This window comes from Apus apus, chromosome 7, assembly GCF_020740795.1.
Source record: "Apus apus isolate bApuApu2 chromosome 7, bApuApu2.pri.cur, whole genome shotgun sequence".
Lineage (NCBI taxonomy): Eukaryota > Metazoa > Chordata > Aves > Apodiformes > Apodidae > Apus > Apus apus.
Window position 1 is genome coordinate 5,603,969 of NC_067288.1, and position 20,158 is coordinate 5,624,126.

The 20,158-nt window shown below is 38.2% G+C and overlaps 1 protein-coding gene across 2 annotated transcripts in view; it reads right to left on the minus strand.

The window, feature by feature from the left end:
* Nucleotides 1–20,158, minus strand: part of KIFAP3 (kinesin associated protein 3) — a 68,857-nt gene that overhangs the window by 18,127 nt on the left and 30,572 nt on the right. For both annotated transcript variants that reach the window (XM_051625432.1, XM_051625433.1), the window contains 8 exons: nt 18,203–18,311; nt 16,752–16,864; nt 15,648–15,813; nt 15,311–15,436; nt 14,821–14,919; nt 13,920–14,005; nt 5,036–5,225; nt 678–777 (listed from right to left, as the gene is read on the minus strand). In XM_051625432.1, the coding sequence (XP_051481392.1) occupies nt 678–777; nt 5,036–5,225; nt 13,920–14,005; nt 14,821–14,919; nt 15,311–15,436; nt 15,648–15,813; nt 16,752–16,864; nt 18,203–18,311 (989 nt within the window). The remainder of the gene's footprint in view (nt 1–677; nt 778–5,035; nt 5,226–13,919; nt 14,006–14,820; nt 14,920–15,310; nt 15,437–15,647; nt 15,814–16,751; nt 16,865–18,202; nt 18,312–20,158) is intronic.

Below are 20,158 nucleotides of genomic sequence, written 5' to 3' on the forward strand. Positions count from 1 at the left end.
ACAGCAAGATCTATGAAGAGTTCATTCTTTGAAATGGCTCTTTTCTATTTTGAACTCGTGGGAGAAGTCTACTCAGAAATTCAAATGGGAACAGCTTGCTAACATTCAGGGAAGGAGAGGTCATTGACCAGACGGGGAATTCAGAGCAACATCTCCCAAAAGTCAAGCTGACATCTTTTGCTCATCTAGCAAATCTTCAAAGTGAGTGTGCTCTCAATACTCCAGCTGAGAATACCCTGGGAAAACTTAGGTTAAGGAGAAAAAAACCCAAACGAGCAAACTAACAGAAATAGTTATGGCAGCTGAGAAACTTACTTTTAACAATTTAAGAATATTGGAAACATAAGTCTTCCAGGTAATCTCGAGCCCAGCTTTAAGTATTTCTCAACAACAAGGTGTGAATCATATACAATTAACTATCATAGCAAGTAGTTAATTGTGTATTATAGTTTTACTTTCCTATTCTACAGCTTTGGGAAAGCTATCCTGTGTTAACACATGTACGTTGATATGTTAAAAGAAACATATAACTCAGAAGACAGACTAGAACTGCTTTTTCAGTATAAGCCATTCCCACTGTTATGAGGGCAAAAACAGCTGAGCTCAAATGAAGTCCTAGAAAGAAACTTGAAGAGCTGTTGTTGGGTTTCATGCATTCTTCACAAACAGCAGTTTACCTGGTAGAGAAGGGATGCTGCCCAACCAGGTCTCCGTTCTGAAGATGGTAATCACCGAAGAAATCCGGGCTCACCGCTCCGTCCGGGGCTATTAGGCCATCTATGAAAACAGGAAAGAGACAGTGGCTGCCTGAAGGAGCATGACTTCAGGGCAAGCAGGCAACACAACCTGTGCTGTTTTCTCTAAGAATTCATTAGCATCTTGAAATATTTCTGGGTGGGATGCCAAGCAAAAGTAATACTGAGAAACAGCAACTTCAATTACAAAAAAGCCTCACTGAGACTCCAAGTAGCTCAGCCAACTGCCCTGAAAATAAGCTGTACCTAAGAAATACTATCTTACTCCTTCTTCTTTAGGAAGAGTTCCATTTTGTCTCTCCCATCATGAAAGTGAGCCCAGAGAAAAAGCAGTGAGCAGGGTCAAGCATTAATCTGTGCCAGCAGCACAAGAGTATGAAAGCAGCAAAGGTCTTAATTGTTCAGACTCAACCTTTCACCACTCACTCTCTTAGAACAGGTTATGAAAAATAGGAAAGCAACTTCAAACCTATTTCTTTCATCTCCCTCATATTTCCATGTCTTATAGCTATTTATAAGACATGTAGATGTGGTGCATTGGGACATGGTTTAGTGGTGGACTTGGCAGTGCTGGGTTAATGGTTGGACTTCATGATCTTAAAGGTCTTTTCCAACCAAAACAATTCCATGATTCTCAACGGGTGGTCTTTTCACATGATATCCTCTCAAGAACATAGGTTACAGTTTTCTTTTGCTTTCTTTGCATTAAAACACTGGCATATGAAGATGCCAACATTTGTAAAGCCAGTAGTATTCCTTCAAGGTTTCACAGTCTCTGCTTGCTTTTTAAGGAAGGGAAGAAAATCAAGGGCTAACATTTTCCCTCTGCTACATCAGTGTAAATCCAGAGTGTCTTTGAAGTAAAGCCTGTGAACTGACCCCAGCTGAATGAGAGCCCAGCTTAACTCCTTCCTGCTCCCATTCACAAAACACATTTCTTTTTAATATTAAGGGCACAGTTCTTACTTGGTAATTAATACTAGGCTCACCAGATAAAACAAGCTCTTTCTTTAAAACAGACCCTATGTCATTTTGTCCCCATTACTGTATGAAAACAACCCCAAACTTGCAGTGCAGAAAACATCCCAATAAAAACAGGGCAGAAACAGGTACATTCAAGACTGATATTCTAATAGTTTAACAGAGGAAAGAGAGAAATTCCTAATGATTAGGAAGTTACAAATGCCATTCCACTTTAAAGAAAGAGAGATAAGATCCAGGGAGTCACGGGCCACTTAGCTTAACCTCTGTGGTTTCAAAACTACTAAAACTGTCCATGCAGGAAGCAGTGGAAAGTTACTTACAGACACAAAGGCTTAGAGATGACAACTCAGGCATTCAAACAAATCTCCCTGTGCTTTATGAATTTACCTGATGTTTTTTGAAGATAATATAGTGACAAATGATAAAAGGAATCGAATTGACACATCTAGATTTCTAACAGACATTTGATGAGGTGCTACAGAGATTCATTTAGAAGATAATTCCCCATGGGAAAGTGACTGAATATAACACAACAGACTGTAAATGAAAAATGCTAGCCATGATCAGACTGCATTTTTAGAAGCATGAGACAGACGTACATGGCTATACTCTAAGTGTATACATGTGTATACAGTATGTGAAAGGGTACTGCTTGACAAGCAAATAATCTGGCACAGATCAATACTGCTGCCTTTCAGCATGTTCAGATAGACACGAGTGCTCTGTGGTACCATGTGGATCTAAAATGACCAAAGAAGAGGAAGGAAAGTTGAAAAGGCTACTGTTAACACTTGTGCCAGGTTCTCCTATCTTGCCACCTATTCTGTATTTTTCACAGAAATGAGAGGGAACGTTAGCACTTTTATACCTGCAGCACTTCAGATCAAAACCAATCCATATAAATGACTGTATTTTAAACAGTCAGGTTGGATTAAAACTTGGTTGAAAGCAGAAAGACTTAAAAACATAACATCTTTATATTAACAAAGCACTACATTTTAACTCTGAGGCTAAAGCCACCACTGTTTAAAGTGTCTTCAATCAAGAGTGCTAACATTCAAACCGTAACATTCAGAGTTATGACTCCCGTTAATTTATAGGAAAATGAAAGCACATGGATAGCATCAGCTGCATACAGTATCATTACACAGTGAAAGGACATCTGTTGTTATGTACATTTCAACATAAATTAGGGTTATGTACTTTCAGAGCAAGAAAGACACCGAGCTCATGAAGGTAACTCCAGAGATTTTACCAACTTTCAAGGTAGGTTTAAATTACCATGCAAGAGAGATGTTTGGTGTATTACTGCAATCAGGAACTCATCTTGGCATCGGTGAATTCCAGGACTATTATGGCTGAGGGGGGACTTGTACTGAGCATCAGTGCAGGTCATTTCTAAGACTATCAAACTCAAATACAAACATTTAACTTCTGACTGCACAAAGATTGGTATTTTTCCTATTTTTTTTAAAAGTAATGCACTGTCCTTTGGAAACCCAAATACCTACTCCAAATGGTACAATAATCCATTGCCTTTTCAAAGGAATATTATGTCCCCTCTGGCCACATCTCAAAAGTATAAATCTAGCAGACATCAGAAGCTGCCATTCCTGGCATTGTCAGAAGGAACCTGAGAAGTGAATCTGTATTTTGAATATAATCACCTACTCTTATACCTTTAAAAACAAAAGCACTTTTCAAACATCTGCAGAACATATCACTGGAAATCTGCCTCTCCTTCCCGGTCGAGTATCAATTCCAATTCTTTGTTCAAATAACACTAAGCCTGTAACATGAACGAGTAAGAGCCAGGAAATTCAGTGTTACTGGTGCCACTTCATCTCTAGCTCACACTATTGGGAAAATAAATGGCCCTATGAAATCAGCAAAGGTTCATCATTAAGACCTGTAAAGGGCAGACTGCAACAGGCACGCTGACACTTCTTCAACTTAGGAAGCCTGGAGAAGATCCTAGTACCATTTAACTTGTGGCTCTCACTGCTAACCTAGTAGAGCAAGATTAACCTAGTAGAGCAAGACTAACCTACAGGATTCTAATGGGAAAAATGTACCATGAAACGGGCAAGTTGCTATGGCTCACATACGTAATCAAAAATAGGAGAATCCTTAAGTTCTGAAAAACTTAAAGAATAATTTTTTAAATGCTACTGAGATTTGCACAATTATTGCCTCACAGCAACTACAAGTAAAGCTTATAGGCTTTAGTGGTTTTGTTTTTCTCATTACTATTCCTGCTAGTTCATCCAAAGTCACAGAGTTTTGTGACTCATACCTCACAGCAAAGGACTGGACACTTCTGTGGAAAATAAAAAGCCACAGACTCAAACCCAGCAATTACAAAAAAAAAAAAAAAAATAATACATGCACACAGAGTTGTCCAGGAGTTTGAAAAGGATATAAAACCACAACTTTGAGAGCATAAGCAAACTCCTAGTTACTAAAATTACCTAGATCCCCCAGAACTGTGCCTTAATGCACTACTAGGATTAAGCAAAATGGTGAGAAATGTATTTTTTTCTTTAGAAATTGTACTAGTGTTAATCTAAAATAAGAATATAACTCCTCTTAAGTGAAATTTTCTTTTTGTTTGTTTGTTTGTTGTTTTTTTTTTTTAAACTAACTCCTTCAAATTGTCAAGTAAGAGAACTTTTCATACAAGGAACTAAAAAACCCAAACTATTTACATAAGAGATTCATACACTTCCCTAGATATACGACAGCAAAAGTCATCGAAGCAGATTAGCTGAAAGTCACAGAATGACCACCTCTGCTAAGGAAACTGCAAGTTTGGTGGGATCAACTGAAGTTTTTCATCAAGATCTGCAATTAAAAAAAAAATATCCATTTTCCATCCATTCCAACTAACACACAAGGGAGAAAAAAATCAGCACCAAATTGCATAGCTGTGAATTTAACAGGGATGAGAAAGGGTTGGTGTTTGCAAAGCAAACAATGGACACAAAAAAACAGGTGTGAAGAACAAGGTTGGGCCACCTTTATTGAAACAACTCCTCATGCTCCAGTAGCTCTCTGAGATAAGTCTGCTGATACTTCTGAAGACTTGTAACCCTCGTAAGGTGATGGATATAGAGTACTCAATCTGTCACTAACATTCTAACAAGGACCTGGCTACAGTGTGTATCAGCACTGCTCCCAGCGACACAAAAGGGTAACTGTCCCCTGGTTTGAGTCCCTGGATTCTCTTTACAGCCCCAGGTTGCTGACACAGAAGTAGGAATCCCTGTCCTGAATCCTAATACACACTGCCTTACCTGCATTGTAGTAGAGGTCAGGTCTTTCCAGAATATCCCCCTCATGGATGTAGGGCTCAATCCGATCATCCCCATACAGGTACTGCTCACTGTCGTCCATCTGCCGACTCTCCACCATCTCCAGCCACTGCGAGTTGTGCCACCTGAATTTCTCACTCTGGATTTTTTTAGCCCATTCCTCATCATATTCCTGTCAAAAATCCACCACACAATATTTTAGGAATGAGAGACAAAGCTGTTTAACAGGAAATGGCAGAGGAATTTAATGTCAGTGAAAGCTGTAAGTTTCAGGGCCTAGTGACTTCAGTCCTCTGCTCAGTTTGCAGAGCACTTGGAGCAAATGAGGGAACGATTTTGCAAGCCCTGGGCATTGCTCTGGGTTTGTGCATGCAGCAGTGCAATCTCCCTTTCATCATTTATAACTTTACACCATCCTGAAAAAAAAATCCTGCTTTGAGCAAGAGAGTTCCACCATCCCAGTCTCCTCCATTTTTTTTATCAGGAAGAGCCAATTACTGCCAGTTTTCAGGAGGAACTCAGTATTTAGCAACTAACACTGGCCAAATACCCTGTACATCCTCATTAGATGAACATTCATCAGGAGAACCAGTTAGCAGAAAACACAACCAAAAAAAGTGTGATAAAACCAATAAATCTTTAGTTTGTTTCATGAGCTCCCAGAAGACAGTACTTAATTCTCCACTTCTTGTCAAATTTTATAACTGCTTTTTATGTTTAATACTGAATACCCACAAAAATGGTACAAACATTTGAAATAAAGATACAAAACTACGATGTGAGAGCAACTTTTCCAGAAAGCTGAAGAAAGCAGAATACAGGTTCCAGGCACTGAGGAAACAAAATGTAGGCATGAAATTGCAGGCTGGATTACAGCCTGATTGCACTCCAGTGATGTGATATGCAATACAGAGGAGCATCAGAAGGAAAATTACACAGCCTATGGTCACTGCAATCAGCTGTTTCAAAGGCTCCTCTAAAGAGACTGGATGACGTGAGCTGTTGATTACCACTGAGGGATCACAGACCTGTGGAGAATACTCAGTTTCTCAATATTACTGGAGAGCCAGGGCATGGCCAGCTATAGGAAACTCATCAACACATGAAATCTGCAGATGTTATCAACTGGGGAAGACTTGCAAATAATGCACCACAGTCAGTACTTTTTAAATCAAAACACTGTCAACAAGAGTAACATTCTTAACTGTTTCAAAGTGTTTCTATTTGTGGGAAGCAATATCCTTGTGAAACAGGTCCCATTTCAATGTTTTTTAACCTACACTACACAAAGGAGAGAAAAAGTGAAAATAACTTCTTAACTCTCATGCTGGTTAACACATGATCTTGGACTTGGAGATCTAGCTGGAGTAATTTAAGGTTTTTAAAACCTGTTTTACTAAGCCCTAAAGGGGAAGAAGAGTGTTTACACAATTAGCAACAACGCTTTGACTGCAGAAGCGATCATTTCTTAAGCTGCTCCAGCTAGACATGCAAAGGTAGATCTGTCTATAATCAGAGGTCAAAAAACAGCAGCAAAGACAGAGTAAGTTGGCTTAGTAGTTCAGGTTAAACTTCTGAAACGCCTCTAGACTGAACTGGAGCTTTTAAGCTGACTTATTATTCAACCTGCCTACCACACACCTTCATTCTATGGCAGTGGGCTTTTAAACTTGGTTTTCCTTGAATAAATGGCAAGTTTGTTTCTCTTGGCTTAAAGCAGAATGTAAGCTCCCTTTCCATGGGACATCCATGCAAGTACCTGTAGCTGTGGGTCTCTGACCAGTTTGCAGCATTATTCTGAATTTCTCAGATTCCATTTTTAAACAGCACTAATTACCAGACCACTCTGGTGCAAAACCTGGTCTTCTACGTAACTTCCATACAGAGAGCAGGTATCACCTGTGGGATCTATAAATATTCTCATGGCCTCAAGAAAAACTCCAGGCTTCTGTCAAGCGTACAATAATGCTTAACCTTAGGGAGTGTGAAAGAAAACAAACTCACCATACAAACAAAACACCAAAACCCAGCAAAAACACACCAATGACTCATAATGTTCAGAAAAAGAACATTTCATGCTATCTCTGCCTCTTGATCTTTTCCCCCACTTCCACTCTTGATTAAAAGGAAAGGCTAGAAGTCACAGTGCAAAACAAGAGTTTACCTGGAAAAAGCAAGCTCATCTCTGAAATTTATAAAATGACGTACCAAAAAATGAAAGGCCCTGACTTTCAATGACATCTGACCAGCATCTTGGAAACATCTCTTTTGCTGCATCTGCCAGAGCTAAACTGTGGGCTATCTATTGTCAGCCTCCAGCAGTTGTCAATTACTTAACAAGCTTTGGAGAAGCACTCTGTAACTGCCAGAAATCATTCCACAGTCTTAAGAAAACATTCCCAGAAATCACAATTGCAAAGAAATGGGGGAAAATAAACAAACTTAACAAACAGCAAATTAGACTAACCTGTGGGAAAGCTGGATCCTTTTTACATTACCATGTTTACCTTTAAGAGTTCCCAAAAGCAGAAAGGCCAGCAGCTAAATTACCTAATTCACATTTACCATAAACACACTTTGAAAACATTTTAATCTTCCTGAAGATACAATCCCAAATGAATCCCACTTGCTTGACATCACTGCTCCATTCCATATCACTGTCTGACCAAGCTGAAGAGCTTTCACAAACAGACGTGAGCTTCTTACATCCTTCTAAAAAAATCTGGTAACATTTCTCAGACCCTAACTGATTTATTTTTTTCTTTAGACAATGACAACAGGACTTAATATTCATATGTATTTTACATTTCCCATTAAATAGTAAGATGCTTAAAACTCTCAGGTGTTTTACCTCAGTCATTCATCTAAATTTTGGAAAACAGGATTAGCAACTGATTGACAAATCAGCAGCTTTAAGACTGAGCATATCCACAATTACTTAAAAATCACAAGTTATCCATTCAAGCAGTTTGGCTACATTGCTGCATTTGTAACTTGCATTTCCCCATGAATGAGCAAAAAAGAACAAAGAAGTGACTGCACCAGAATCAGACCAACTATCAGTTTTGTTGAGATTTTCATTCTGGCAGCAATCCTAGAAAAGGATGATTTGCAATAATCTAGGACAATTTAAATGAACTTTTTTGTCCTGAGGTCATATAAGTACTGCTAGAGCAAGAGTGTGTTCTGTAGATTTTCCACAGAAATGTGCAGAAACACCACTGGATAAATGATTAATGTAACATCAGAATGGAAGAAAAGCTGTAAATGCCGGACAACAGCCAAAAGGCACAAAGAAACCAAATTAAAGAAGTTTAGAGCAAAATAATTCCCTAAAACACACCAAGTCCTCCAGTAATTAGATTTTGAGCTATTAAAAACCTATTTTTTTATTTTATATGGGGGTTTTTTGGTGGTTTGGTTGGGTTTTCTTTTCTTTTTTATTTTTTTGAACACATGAAGCGTGCTTTCTTTACTGAGGAATTCCTGCAAAAATGAAACCAGAACACTAAACATCAGGGAGATACAAACATAGCTTTGTGCCCTCCAGCTCTTTTAAATGTCAGGCTACTAGAAAAGCAGCGGGTGGGGAGACAAGAAGAAGGTGGACAGAATGTGCCTATTCTCCATCTCCCCCCTGCCCTCCCCAAATATTGTACATTCAGAAACATAAAAGCAGGAATCCCAAAGGCTGATTTTATTCTCCTTGGAGCTCCCTGACATCACTGTTTTTAACATTCGGTTTCCATAAATCCAAGAGTGTCATAGAAGATGTATGGTTTGACTCTGTGAGGAATGTGCCATCCTTTTTGAAGTTCTACTTCCAACTTTGTTTACTACTGAACCATTGAAATATTATGAAGCGTTAACTGGCCTATTATCAGAGCGTGTCTGTTCCCTATCAGGGGTCCCCTTTGTCACTGGCTTCCGTCACACCTTGTATCTGATTAACACACTATAGGATAACATAGAGCTACACAGATCTGCTTTGTGTTCTCTCTCAGCTGATGAAAAACAGATTTTCCTTTTCACTTTAATGTGGTTGCCCTTTAATTGGGTCTGTAATAGGGTTCATTTGATGTGATTCCTCATACTAAACTGAAACTGCTATACAGTAAGTAGAATGCTCGTTTTGTTCAAGGCTGTAGTTGGTGATATGTTACATTCTTCATTATTTAACCATCCCTAAAACACACAGTTTACGTTAAAGGTCTAATTAACCACTTATTAGCAAAGAAAAGATTTATCTTGTCTAGCTATCCAAAAGTTAAGCGTGTCATTTGAACTACGTGCCTCTCTAAACCAAGGAGAGAACCAGATGTTATGGATCACCTTCTGCAGGTGTCTATGACACCTACCTTTGGGTAAGTACCACAGGAGAGCAATTCATTCACAGGCCAAAAAAGAAACCTTCTACCACTTGCACCTGTGAAACTCAGAGTCACTTCTTCACAATTAGGTTCCTCACCAAATATATATTCTGATGGGAAGCTAACAGAAATCTGGGATATGAAATTAATGGCAAGGCAGAGAAAAGAGTGTTTGTGGTGCCTAAATTCAGATGCCTTCATAAAATGCACGCTGTCCATAGGGCTCCTGTATTGTCAATAGCTGAAAGGAAACACTTTTTTTTTTTCCTTTGGAGGAATGTAAGGTCTCTCATGGGCAAGCTGTTATGACAGTAACAGAGATCAGGGGTTTGGCTCACCGTCCTAGTCTTACAACTCCAAAGAGCTAGCACCAGTGCTAGAAGAATTTCTGTCCTATGTAGGTTTATGTGAAGACAAAAACAATCAGGACATGCCTGCCCTATCCAATGCTGCCTGCAGTGTGGTGGTTCTTCGAGTCCAGGAAGAGCCTTTCCTGCTGGGTGCATGCTCTTTGCCACAAAAAGCTACCAGCACCAAAGCAGAATGGTTGCAAATTTAACAATGCAGGAGTTGATCAGTGAAAACACGTCAACTCTGCACCCTGCAGCCTCACACCCTGGCTGCTCTTCTGCCCACCTCTCCATATCCATCATTGTTACAGGATAACAGGGGAACAAGAGACAACACAGAAAGGGGGAGCCTTGACAAGCAAAGGGAGAATTTTTTTTCCCGGAGTGACTACAGCACTCTTCATGGAAAGAGGACACCAAGCTGGAGTCAAAGGTTATCTATTTTCAGAGTACACTGCCTTTTCAAATAAAGCCAACACCAAATCCCTGTGGTCTGCTCTTCCTTGATTCTAAGAGAGCTGGGCAACGTCTTGCACAGCTGGCTCCAAATCCCACAGCACTGAGGGCTCACAGCACATTCCTGCCTCTTATGTGAAATTCCAGCATTCCCAACATGGAAGATTTGTGTCAGGGCACTCAGCTAACATGGAAAGATGCAAGCCATTCATTAACCTAGCTTTCCATGAGAGGCAAACTATTTGGCATTCATTACAAATATTTCAGGCAAAGAACGAGAGCTGGAAAAACACCTCAGGCATGAGGCCCTTCCTTAATCACACAGACAATGCTGTAACTATTTAGATGATGTTTTACTTCTGCAGGAAGAATAATGACCCACTCTTGATCATAAGAGAAACAAGATGGTACAGCAGGCCTGGGTTCAAACCTGTAAAAACACTGAATGGAAAAATGGGGGCAAATGAAAGAAAAGGGGGAGGCTCAGACTACGCAGTCCAAAGATCTGGTTATGGTTAATTAAAAATCCTTTGAATAAATGAGGAAAATCAATTACCTATAGTAAGACTGAGCTAGAAGCAGAGAAAGAATGAGAAACCTGAGAGATTAAAAACCCTTTCAGCTCTAGGTTATATTGTCCGAGGTGAACAGAATAAAACCATCTTGAGTAAGCTGACATTTCTTTCCATGAGCTTTGAGTTGCAGGTGCCCAGGCTTCTCAGGCAGAGGAAAAGGGAACTTCATTTGCCTGAGACTCCTAGACCAACTGTTGATCCCAAGCTTTCACCTGAGCCATAAGACCTGCCATGCTTTTGGTGTACAAGTACAGTAAACTAGTTGCTTGGTGTCAAGTCTCAGCATGTGACAGGAGACCTAAGTGATCCTAAATTACCAACGTAGACTCTTTCTGACAAAAGGGTTATCTTGCAACTACCAGTGCAAAGCTGAGACTCCTCAGTACATACTATGCTAAAGCAGCACATCTGTTTCAGTTCATCAATCAGTCCAGCCAGGCTATATTAAACAAATCATCACTAGTGTAACATTTCCGTAGTTTCTGTGACAATTACTTTACTACAGAAAGCATATCTCCCCTAAGGCTTGTAAGGCATCTGATTTTCTTCAGTATTATTTTAATCACTCTATATAGAGCTTATTGATGAGTGAAAGAAGCATTTGTCTCCCTGAGAAGAAACTACTTTCAAATCTCTATTCTCCAACATTTAGTTTCTGATTTCCATCATCAGAGGAACTAATCCTGTCACCATGTATGGAACAACAAGATTGAAAGCTTAAGTTTTTCTCAACGTGGACTTCACACAGATAAGTAGTTTCACCGATCTTAGAGACTGTGTCTGTTCAGACACCTCAGAAGGCACTGGTGGTGTTAAAAGTGCCACAAAGCCAAACGCCTCAGTGTTCATGGGCTGCTTCACCATATCCTCTGAGCTGAATGACGAAACAGCTACTAAGATCTGAGGTTATGATAACTCACTGTTTCATACTTTCTCCCATCTTCATCTAGAACATGTTGCCTTTTTTGCTTGTGATTTTTGGTGCTGCCAGCTTACAACATTGTGAGAAAGCCATCAACTGGTGGTTATCTCTGCCTTCCTGAAAAGAGGGCACAGTGTGCTTCCTGTTCCCCACAGGGCCACGGTGTTAGTGACAGTTTATGCAACTTGTAACCCAACTATATTATTTAGAAAATAAAGCTAAATAGGCCTTCTCAGACAGGGATCTCTCCTAACATACCAGTGAAGACTGCTCTAAGTGTGGACTGCTCCACAACCAATTAAAAAAAAAGGATTTATCTCCACTATAAACTACTCTCAGTATGTGCTTGGCATCTTCTCTTTTATCCTCAACAAGAGCAGCACCACATGATGTCCTCCTTTTATTCTTCCTCAAGGCCTTAGAATTCCTCTCCAGTGCTTCTGGTAAGTTGGTAAGTCTTTCCCACCTGTTATCACAGCAGTCATCACCTGCCATATGCTATGGCTGGCATAAAGATTGCCTCTTCTTAGGAAGGAAAAAACCATCCAAGTACATTTTATTCAGGTGTTAATATTGAATATGAAGCTATGTCTGAATGTATTTATTCTTCTAGATTCTATAAAACAAATGTTGCTTAATAATATTACTAAAATAATAGTTAAAAAAGTCAAAGAAAAGAGTAAAAAACCTGAAGAATTATGTACCATGTTATAAAGCTCCCCCATATGAACACACCAACACCTGAGATGCTTGGGAATTGCACGAGTCCCAAGATAAAACAAGCACTGGAAGCACTATGATTGTCCAGCCTCACCCACAAGATAAAAAACTTTCTACTGTTTCCACTGGAGGTGTCCCTGGAAATAACTGATCCTGGTAAGCTGAACATAATGCCCACTGAAAAATCTAAATACTAGGTGCAAATTTATCTTAGTTGCAAGTTTTCCTTTAATGAGTGCCAACAGCAACTCTGCCACTAAGTAGCAGAGAAAGAACTTCATTCCATACCTCCATGAAGCAGAAACAGAGTCAGATAAAAATAATTTAAACACAGAAAATGTTACATCATTCTTTGATGAATATTAAATTAGAAGGCATTACTAATGAGTAGAACAGAAGAGGAGAAACTAGACTACAGTGCTGTGCAGGATAAGTGAGGTCTTAGGCTATATTAAACCTTTCAGAGAACAAGCTGCGATATCCAGAATAGAGCTAAAGAAGAGACCAAGTAGATGACAGGAAAAGCTTTAAGGCAAAGATACTGCTCAACTCATAGTTAAGTTCTCCTTGGCTGTAAGATTTAATTTCATTATAGGCTACTCTACATCCAAAAGGCTGGACAGCCTGTATAACATTAAGATACTACAAAATGCTGACATTTCTTTTTCTCAATGGAAATCAAGTCAATCAAACAGGCCAGGAGGAATTTTAACAATGAAATGCAACTTCTAAGTGGAATCAGTTTCACTATGTCTTTACTTCAGTGATGGACACACTAGAAAATATTAATGCTTCTAGAGTCAAGGATCCCCAGAAGCAAATTATACATGCTTTAAGAGACGATAAAGCAATAGCACTTCATAATTTAGTATTCTCTCTTTTTTCCAAGTTAGCAGTTTAATACAAAACAACTGTCCCAAAAGCTTAGTGATCAATGGATAGCTGGACAAACTAAGTCGTGCAGCTAAAGGAAAACTAACCAAGAGCTGAAGACAATATTAAGAAGTTCAAAACTATACTGACTGTTCCTCCAGCAGAAAACAAACAGCTCCAGGATCACTGCCCATATTCTCTTTTTGAAGCAAGTATTGGCATCAGGCAATGCAGAAAAGCTGAATAAAAGCTGCTGGGTAACAAGAGCCATTTGTTTGGAGAACTAAGAAATAATGAAAGCTTGACATACTTATGTAATGTGAATAATTTATTTAAGCATAAAAGCACTTTTTTAATGTGTCTGCAGTATAAAGCTAACTGGTATGGATTGTCAAAGCATCTATGCACTTAAGTTTGGTACACAGCCTAGGTTAATGATGGTCGTTGCCCCATGAAAATTGAACTTTCAGCTATGTGATTAGAAAGTTGCACGTTAAAAAAATATTCTCAACTTGCAAGTTATTGTTATGTAGCTATTTTTAAAATAATCTAATGTAAAGAGGTTCTTGAAGGACAGAGGATTAAAAAAATCCGACCTACCGCTATAATATCCAGAGTGTTGTCACAAACTTTGCGAATCTCAGCATTTTTATCGTGCATCAGGTCTATAAGATATGCTGGAGCCTCTGGAAAGAAACTGTTAAGGATAAAAGCTAATTTATTTTTTTTCACAGCCTGGGTCCTTGCCATTGCAAATTTCATTAAGAACCATAGACAAGAATTTTCAAGCACACATGAAGTTCAGAAGCCTTTCCCCAACCACTATTTTATTTGTTAGAAGGATCGCATTATAGATTTCAGATGATCCATTGTGCAAATGATAGCATTAATACTAATCTTGTTCAATTTGACTGAGAAAAGTGTTCCAGTGTTGCTGTTTTATCTTTACAGATATAAAAAAGAAATGCAATTTTAAAAAATAAATTTAAAGCTAGCCACCTAAGAGTCGACACATAAAATTCAAAGGATAATTAGGTGGACAAAAATACAGAGCAGGCATTATTTATGTTGCCTAGAGTGAGGTAAGAAAAAAGAGTATCAAAGTATCTTAATGTCACAAAACTTCAGACTATGGAACATTTACGTATAATGGTGCAGTGCGAGTTTGTCTATGGTCTCTATAAAGTTTTTCTATGGACTAAGATGTTCACTATCATTAGCAAAACAAATTCATACTGTAATTCAGACTGGATTGGAACTAATGGGTGATCCCCTTCCTAACTCCCTCCCTGTTTCAAAGCAAGCTAACTTGTAATCTTTAGTATTAATCTTGCAATCCCTCAACATGTTTCAGCTGCTTGGATTGTTGACTCAGCTGAAATAAAGTATTTACAAATAAACCTCTGAGCTCAGGAGGTTTATGCAGGAGAAATATAGTCCAAACATCCACAATGGCAAATCAAGTGCTGCTATTCTAGATGCTTAATCGTTAAAAAGATACGGGTTTCCTTGATAATGACGTCTCTGGTGGCTTGGTGGAAAACCATCTGATAAAATACATAAATGATCTGGCAGACAAACTCATCATCTTCTTGCTGAGCTGCAAGGAGAAAAACAGACCACAATTATATATCTTGCCACCAGAAGCTCTTGATGCTTAGAGAAAGCCCAGCTCTTACACATCAGCTAGATAGTTCAGCGGTATGTGTGAGATTTCATCTCCTGACAACACAAAATGAATGTTTTCTTCCCTGCCCCAGTCAAGTAGAAAGCCCACAGAATGCAGCACTAGGAAGTGTGGAAAAATGAAATCTATTAGACCTCTAGTCAGTAACTCCCTGTCAATAATGGAGTAATCGCTCCTCCTTTCACATCCAAAACACCTACCCCTGCATTGCCAGAGAAAATGAATGGTGTGTTCAGTCACAGCACAGCTACCTCAACTAAACTTCTCTGAAAAAGACAACCTAAAGTCAAACATGACAATGTACCATTTAGAAGTTCAATGAGCGCAGGGATGATTCCAGATTTAGCCAGCAGAGCAGCACAAGAGTCATCCATAGAAACTGTTCCAATCATTATCACCACTTCTAAAACCAGGTCATCTTCTGCAGAACCTGGGAAGCCAGAAGGCAGAAAATATTACCTCTTAGAAATTTTTGATCTTGTGGCAGTTGTTTATTTAGTTTTAGATATGGTTCTGTTTTCCAGCATTATGTTTCCCCAAACAAACACAAATTATAAAGGTAAACAGAATCTGCTCTGCAAGAGTACTAAAGATTCTTCAAGAGACTCTACTTTGAAAGTCTAATCAAACTTTGTACAGACCTGGTTTTAGTTTATCCTTGAGGTATGGAACCAGTTTATACTCTTTCAGTACAAGTTCCCAGTCCAGATCTGGTAAGGTCAAATTTGCAAGTGTTCCCAGGCATTCAATCACAAATTCCTCCTCTTCATCATTTGATATTTGAGCTGCTAAATCACCAACATAGTCCTAAAGAAAATACAGCAACAAACATTATGAATTAATCATCTGGAGTTCTGAAGAACTCACAACTTAGTCAAATCAAAAAATACTTCTCAAAAGAATGCTAAGGAGACTTCTCTCCTGAAAAGAGACACTTCCAAGTTCAGTTGAAGAATAATCCAGGAAAGCATTCCAGCATCCTTCTTCTCCATCCTTTCACTTTTCATAGATGTAGATAATTTGTTCAGATGTTCCAAAGTAGCTACTATCCACACAGTTTGAGAAAGCTGTTAGAAAGTTAAGGAAAGAAGACAGCAAACACCATACTGCACTACTGACAGTAATGGAGTGTTCTTCCTGAAGAATTTGAGAATTAACTACAAAATTTTCTGGGGATGTGAACCCATCACAGATTCTACTTACTAATTCCTTACTGCTTCAAGACAATTAGATATTCAATCCTCATTTTAACAGTATAATTAAAATTTCCACAATTAGGATGTTGAGTTTTCCCTCCTTCTTTTGAAAGGGCAGCTTTATGTGCTTAACTGAATATTAAGTATTCAAAATCTCAGAATAGCCACTTATACAAAACATTTGGCACAGAGGAAAAAAATACACAACATTTTATTTTGCCCTCTAGCTTCAAAAGCAGAGATTTAGAATAACTGTTAATTGTTATAATGTATACCCCAGCAGTTGGGGTTTCTTTTTGTCTGCTTGTTTTTGTGTGTTTGTTTTGGAACAGGGACTTGTTGGACACAGCTTAAGATCTGTTCTCCTTGCAGTGAGGGACCACACCCTACCAACTGAGATAGCCTTACAAAATAAAACCTAAATAACCCATGACAGCCAAGAAAACTTAAGCTGGACACCCTGTAAAGACAAAACACAGCAGCTCTCCAAAGCCAGTCTTTTCCAGTAGGAAGAATCAAAGACCACATTAGGCATTAGAGAGCACTTACAATAAACAGGCTCTTAGTTGGTCCATCGTGTTGTGAGATATTCCTGATCATCTTCATTAACAATGGGTCCTTAAATTTCAGAGCACGCTTCATTAGCATTTTCAAACCATTTCCTGAAAAGAAACAAGCACTTAGGAAATACTGTAAATAAAAAAAAAAAAAAAGGAGGAAAGGACTGACCTATCAAACACCACCACTCAGACACACACAAAAACAGCTTTAACTTTTTAAAGTTGTAAAGGAAAAAGTGAAGAATCGAGACAGGAACTACTTCTTCTTCCAAGTTTAAGTTGAAAAATAGAAGACATGCTCCATATAAGTTCTATAGCTTTTCTAAACAGCTATTTTGTACTGGTGGGACGCTTACAAATTCAGTTAAATAAATGCTTCAAGTGTGCTTAGTTATTTATTCAGACCAAGAAAGGTTCTAGATCAGAACCATTATCCTATCATCAAGTGCAGTTAGTGGAGATGTAGCCCAGCTGTTGGTACCAGCTCAGAGACTTCTTTCCTCACTGCATGGAATAAATGCATTGTTATGGTTTTAAAAGCTTATTTACCAGTCATGTAAATCATTATGTGGGAATATACATAAACACACTGAATCTGAAGTACTTGATTGCACAGGGCAAACCCCACTGCTACCATTCAGTTTCCAAAAGATGACCTTGCCTATCTAATAAGAGCTACTAGCTTGAATTTAATTTCTAACTTTAATATAAAATTGGATCTCCCTGCTCCTTTTTCTACAGAGCTTTGCACAGAATTTTAAAGTGGAATTGCTGGCCACAGAATCCATCAATTACAATTGCCCCTTTTAAAGTCCAGTAAATTATTACAGCAGTTCATAGTGAAAATTTTGAGCACAAGTGAAAAATTAAGAGCTACTGAATAATCATCATGTTCCACATAAAACTGCTCATATGAAAACAATGAAACTTTAAAAGCAATCCAGAGTGCTACTGAATGACATGCAGAACCTATCTATACCATGTAAGGAAAATACTAGAATCCGAAAGATGCTCAATTAAAATTGTTAATGGAAAGACACAACTAATTAATGTATTAGCACAGTAATTCGGTACTGGCAGGTGATTAGTTGAAGATGGATTTTAGGCATCAGGTAGAACAAAACCTTCATCTCTCCACACAGTCATCATTTCCCACAGTAATGCCATCAGGGTGTTTTACAGAACCCTATGCATCTATGAGTGATGTGGGCATGTGTGGCTACTCAGTGTAATTTCTGCTGCCAAGACCAGTTTTGCACAGAATACAGGCATTTGCTTGCAAATATTACCTAGCCAGGTACCTTTTAATTTTTTTAAATACGTATAGAAATGCATAAATTATTCATATACACATAATTAATAATGTAGGTGTGTATATATGTATCTAAATAAGAAGCGTTGCCATCTCCAAGATGGACAGTAAAATTTCAATGTGCTTACCTTCACAGATAAGCTGCACATTTCTTTTGTTAGCAGCAAGGTTAATACAGAAAGAAATAAGTTCCAGGTCAACTCGCTCATCAGGACATTCAAAAAGCATTTTCATTAACTGCCAAGAAACACAAAAGCACTTCAGTCATTAAGCTTTCCAAAGCATTAACAGAGCAATGTTATAATGTCCACTACAATAGCCTTTTTTTAAAAAAACTAATATTCAGCACTTCTACAGGCATAGTGAAGTTATAAAGGTCAAGGGCAGAAGACATATGGTTCCATTATTTGGGCACAGCAATGCTTATAAAGTGCCAAAAATGGCAGTCACACATCACTTTAAAGTAACTTGGGTTAGGTACCTTTTATTGCTACCACTGATTTTTTTTATTTTTCCTGTTTTCTAAACTTGCAAATGGATACATTTGTTTTGAAAGTTTAACTCTATTTAATATAGGAAAAAAGAAAACCAACCTAGCTCCACAGAAAGTCAGATTAATACCTGGTTATTCAATAAATGTATGACTTTGTAAAGAGATATTTAATTGTAGAATAATATTTTGCTTTGAGGTTACTCTGTTGGTAAGTAAATTAGCTGTAGTATATCTGCAACAAGGTGCTGTATCTTGGCAGCTACCATTGCTAGAGCTGAATGCTGCCACATGCCAGAGACTTCACAGCACAGTACAGAACAACCAAGGTTCTAACAAAAGTGGACAATCACCTATAATGCTGCTCCAACTGTTCCATAAGTGGCAGTCAATTCCTAGGTGATTCCTTAGGCAAATAACCTATGGATTGCCATCATTTTATACATCTGGCACCTGTACTGTTCATTACATCACGGGCTACCTAGTCTTCTTTGGTTCAATATGAATATTTTTGGAAATGGCATCTTGAATACAGAAATATGACCTAAACACATTCTTCTCCCCTTCTCTACTTCTAAGCAAGGCAAACAAACTGCATGGCTTCCTCATGGAGGGGCTGCAGGACATCACCCCATTTCCTTCTAAAACCCGTTCAGATCCTAAGACACATCAAGATTATAATGCACAGCAGTGTGATGACAGGACTGAGATTTCTGGAAGGAGAAACAACTGAACCTAAAGATAAGTGGGAGGTAAGATACAAAAAAAAAGTAACTCAGTCAGTGTCAAAAAGGCGTGGGGGGAGAAATAAGCAACAACTAATTAAATATTTGTGTTCTTGCCCCCTGGTGGAAAGACAGTTTATAATGAATTAAACATAAGAGAGAGTGGGTAAACAACCCATTTGGAGTGGGGGGAAACAATCATTGCAGGAATTTAATTCCAAAGTATTTTACTACAGCAATTCTGTAAGTTTATCTATTACCTGGTAGTGGGCTGTCATTCCAAATGGTCCCCAAATAAAAATAAAAAAATAATAAAAAACCCCAACATATTTAGGTTACAATATAAATATTTTTTTCTGGGATTTACATGTATTAATTTAAAAGCTATCACTGATATATTTCTCCCTGTCTTAAAAATACATAATTGGGTTTCCCTAGGCTGTTTTAAGAACTTATAAAATCCGTAGTTCATTAAATTCATAAGCCTGACAGTCACATAAGAGTGACTTATCCAGAGAAGAAAGTTGCCACTTAACAAGTAGAACATGAGCATTCAAAAATCACCCCCTCTAACTCTTCTGTTACAAAACCTTTCAAAAACAGATTTTAAAAACCCTTCAAATAATTTGAAGGGAAACATTCTCATTACTTACACAATACAAAATCTGTGGAAATTAGATGTTTAACAAGATGGGATTACACTGTTAATTACTGAACTACTTCTCTATAAAAAGAAAAAATATATCCAGTTTCAATTAAAGCCGTTCAAATTTTAAAATAATAGTTTCGTACGAGCTCCATGTTTCCCATTATGTCTTCATTTAATTTGATTGCTTCTTGTGCCACTTCAAAAGGAAGAGTAACTGCTG